General features: G+C 45.7%; 1 protein-coding gene across 1 annotated transcript; it reads left to right on the top strand.

Annotated features, from left to right (window-relative positions):
- Nucleotides 1–6: 6 nt before the first annotated feature.
- LOC116379992 (probable palmitoyltransferase ZDHHC14) lies at nt 7–2074 on the top strand. The gene is made up of 3 exons (XM_031841945.1): nt 7–147; nt 1536–1679; nt 1897–2074. The coding sequence occupies exons 1-3, from the start codon at nt 63–65 to the stop codon at nt 2040–2042; spliced, it is 375 nt and encodes a 124-aa protein (XP_031697805.1). The 5' UTR covers nt 7–62; the 3' UTR covers nt 2043–2074.
- Nucleotides 2075–2098: the final 24 nt, after the last annotated feature.

Raw genomic sequence — 2098 nt, 5'->3', positions numbered from 1 at the left:
CGTCCAACCTGACGCCGGCCATCCCGGCGGTGGCCGGCATCCTCTTCGTCTTCGTGGTGGGGATGCTGCTCCGGGCGAGTTTCACCGACCCCGGTGTCCTCCCCCGAGCCACGCCGGCCGAGGCCGCCGACCTGGAGAGACAAATCGGTGAGGAAGGTTCATCTTCATCTTCATCACAACATTTAATTGGGTGATAACATTGTGTGGGTGCCTGAGGCCCCCGGGACCCCTTTGGGCCCCTGGATCTTGACCCCGTCTATCCTGTTCAGGCTCAAACAAAGATGTTCTATTGGAGGAGGAAACGCCACTCTGTCACTTTTACATTTATAAAGTAAATCTTGTGGACTTTCTGTTTTACTTTCATGACTTTTATCAGTTTTTAATCAGCTTCATGACGACTTTCCATCTGATCGTATCAGCGACACTGATGTGTTTGTTTCTTTACTGATCAGTGACAGAAAGGTAACGCAGAGAGGACGGCGGGTCAGACGCCCTGTTCCCTAAAATGTTCATCAAATGTTTCAAATCAAAGAAACACACAGTAACAACACAACAGTTTGAGTCCAGAAATACTTACATTACACACACACACACACACACTCGACTTGCACCGATATCAGAAAACTAAACGTTTCCCTACTTTGTTTCCAACTTTCGTTGTGTTCATGTTGAAGTTGTTCTGCTCGCCTTTAGTCCAGCACCTTGAAGTTTAGTCTGTTTTTGATTTTTGCATAACTCTGGATATTTTCAAGCACTCGTTTGACATTTAACTGGTTTCGTGTGTTGAAAAATCCTCCTTCAAACACTTGCTGACATCCTCTGAGAGGTTTTGAGTCTCTGAGTCTGTAAAGCAGCTGCAGGATCATCCCTGAAGACTCTGAGCCACTACAGGAAGTGTTTCTGTCTTCAGACCGTCACACATGTGATGAATCAGTTGTTTCCACAGAAACTGAGCGTCGCTGTTGCAGCTCTCTGATCTATTTTTGGAAACCTCTTATTGTTATTATTATTTTATTTATTGATTTTTTTCACACTGGGTCCAGAATCTAGTGAGCTGTCAATCACAGCAGAGCCGGAGCTTTGGAGGAATGACCAAATATGGAGAGAAGAAGAAGAAGAAGAAGAAGAAGAAGAAGAAGAAGAAGATCAGCTCAGTGTGTGAGAGGACGGAGGTTTGTTTTATTTGGTCAGGAACTTATTCTGTGACGCACAGCTTGAAACAACGGCCTCACTTCCTGTCTACAGACGGACAAGAAAGTGTTCCCGAAGGTGTTACTGAACAGGCCAGCCAGACACAGGCCTCCGGGGGCCACAAAGAGACACAAAACGACTTCAAAGAGACACTAAACAACTACAAAGACACAAAACGACTTTAAAGAGACACAAAACTTGTATGTTTTGTGACATAAACGTTTTTTGTAAAGGGTAAACTTTAAGGGAGAGATCGATTCACTGGAATCTTTTCAACTACAAGCGGACGGCTCCACCGATGTTGTCTTTGTTTATTATCGTGTTTGTTTGTTCGTGTGTCTCAGACTCGGCCAGCTGCTCCAGACCGCCTCCTCGCACCAGAGAAGTCCTGATCAACGGACAGACGGTCAAACTGAAATACTGCTTCACCTGCAAGATCTTCAGACCGCCGCGAGCGTCTCACTGCAGCCTGTGTGACAACTGTGTCGGTCAGTGTAGATATGTAGAAGTACTCCAGGTACTAGTACATCTACATGGAGTACTTCTGTGTTCCATGTTCTTTCATTTGTATGTTTGTTCTCAGCTTTGAATGCAGGACTTTGCTGAAAGAGTCTCATCACAGTCTGGTATTTACTGCAGTGAACGTCGTGAAAGCAGTTTAAACATGTAGTTTTATTATAAAGCTGTAATATTACTTCCTGTCAGAGCGGTTCGACCATCACTGTCCGTGGGTCGGCAACTGCGTTGGCCGGAGGAACTACCGCTTCTTCTACCTGTTCATCCTCTCGCTCTCCTTCCTCACCATCTTCATCTTTGCCTTCGTCATCACACACGTCATCATCAGTGAGTAACACCGCCTCCACACACACTCACACTCACACACACCAACTTACACACACAAACTCTC

The sequence above is a fragment of the Anarrhichthys ocellatus genome, unplaced genomic scaffold (assembly GCF_004355925.1).
Source record: "Anarrhichthys ocellatus isolate YVR2014 unplaced genomic scaffold, GSC_Weel_1.0 scaffold5729, whole genome shotgun sequence".
Classification (NCBI taxonomy): Eukaryota; Metazoa; Chordata; class Actinopteri; order Perciformes; family Anarhichadidae; genus Anarrhichthys; species Anarrhichthys ocellatus.
The sequence above is the reverse complement of the archived record's forward strand: the minus strand, read 5'-3'. Positions and strand labels throughout refer to the sequence as shown.

What these genes read in the sequence shown, in the direction of transcription:
- LOC116379992 (XM_031841945.1), top strand. Translation starts at nt 63, where the DNA reads ATGCTGCTCCGGGCGAGTTTCACCGACCCCGGTGTCCTCCCCCGAGCC. An exon ending in CGACCTGGAGAGACAAATCG is followed by an intron (nt 148 to 1,535) that starts GTGAGGAAGGTT and finishes CGTGTGTCTCAG; the next exon opens with ACTCGGCCAGCTGCTCCAGA. An exon ending in CCTGTGTGACAACTGTGTCG is followed by an intron (nt 1,680 to 1,896) that starts GTCAGTGTAGAT and finishes ACTTCCTGTCAG; the next exon opens with AGCGGTTCGACCATCACTGT.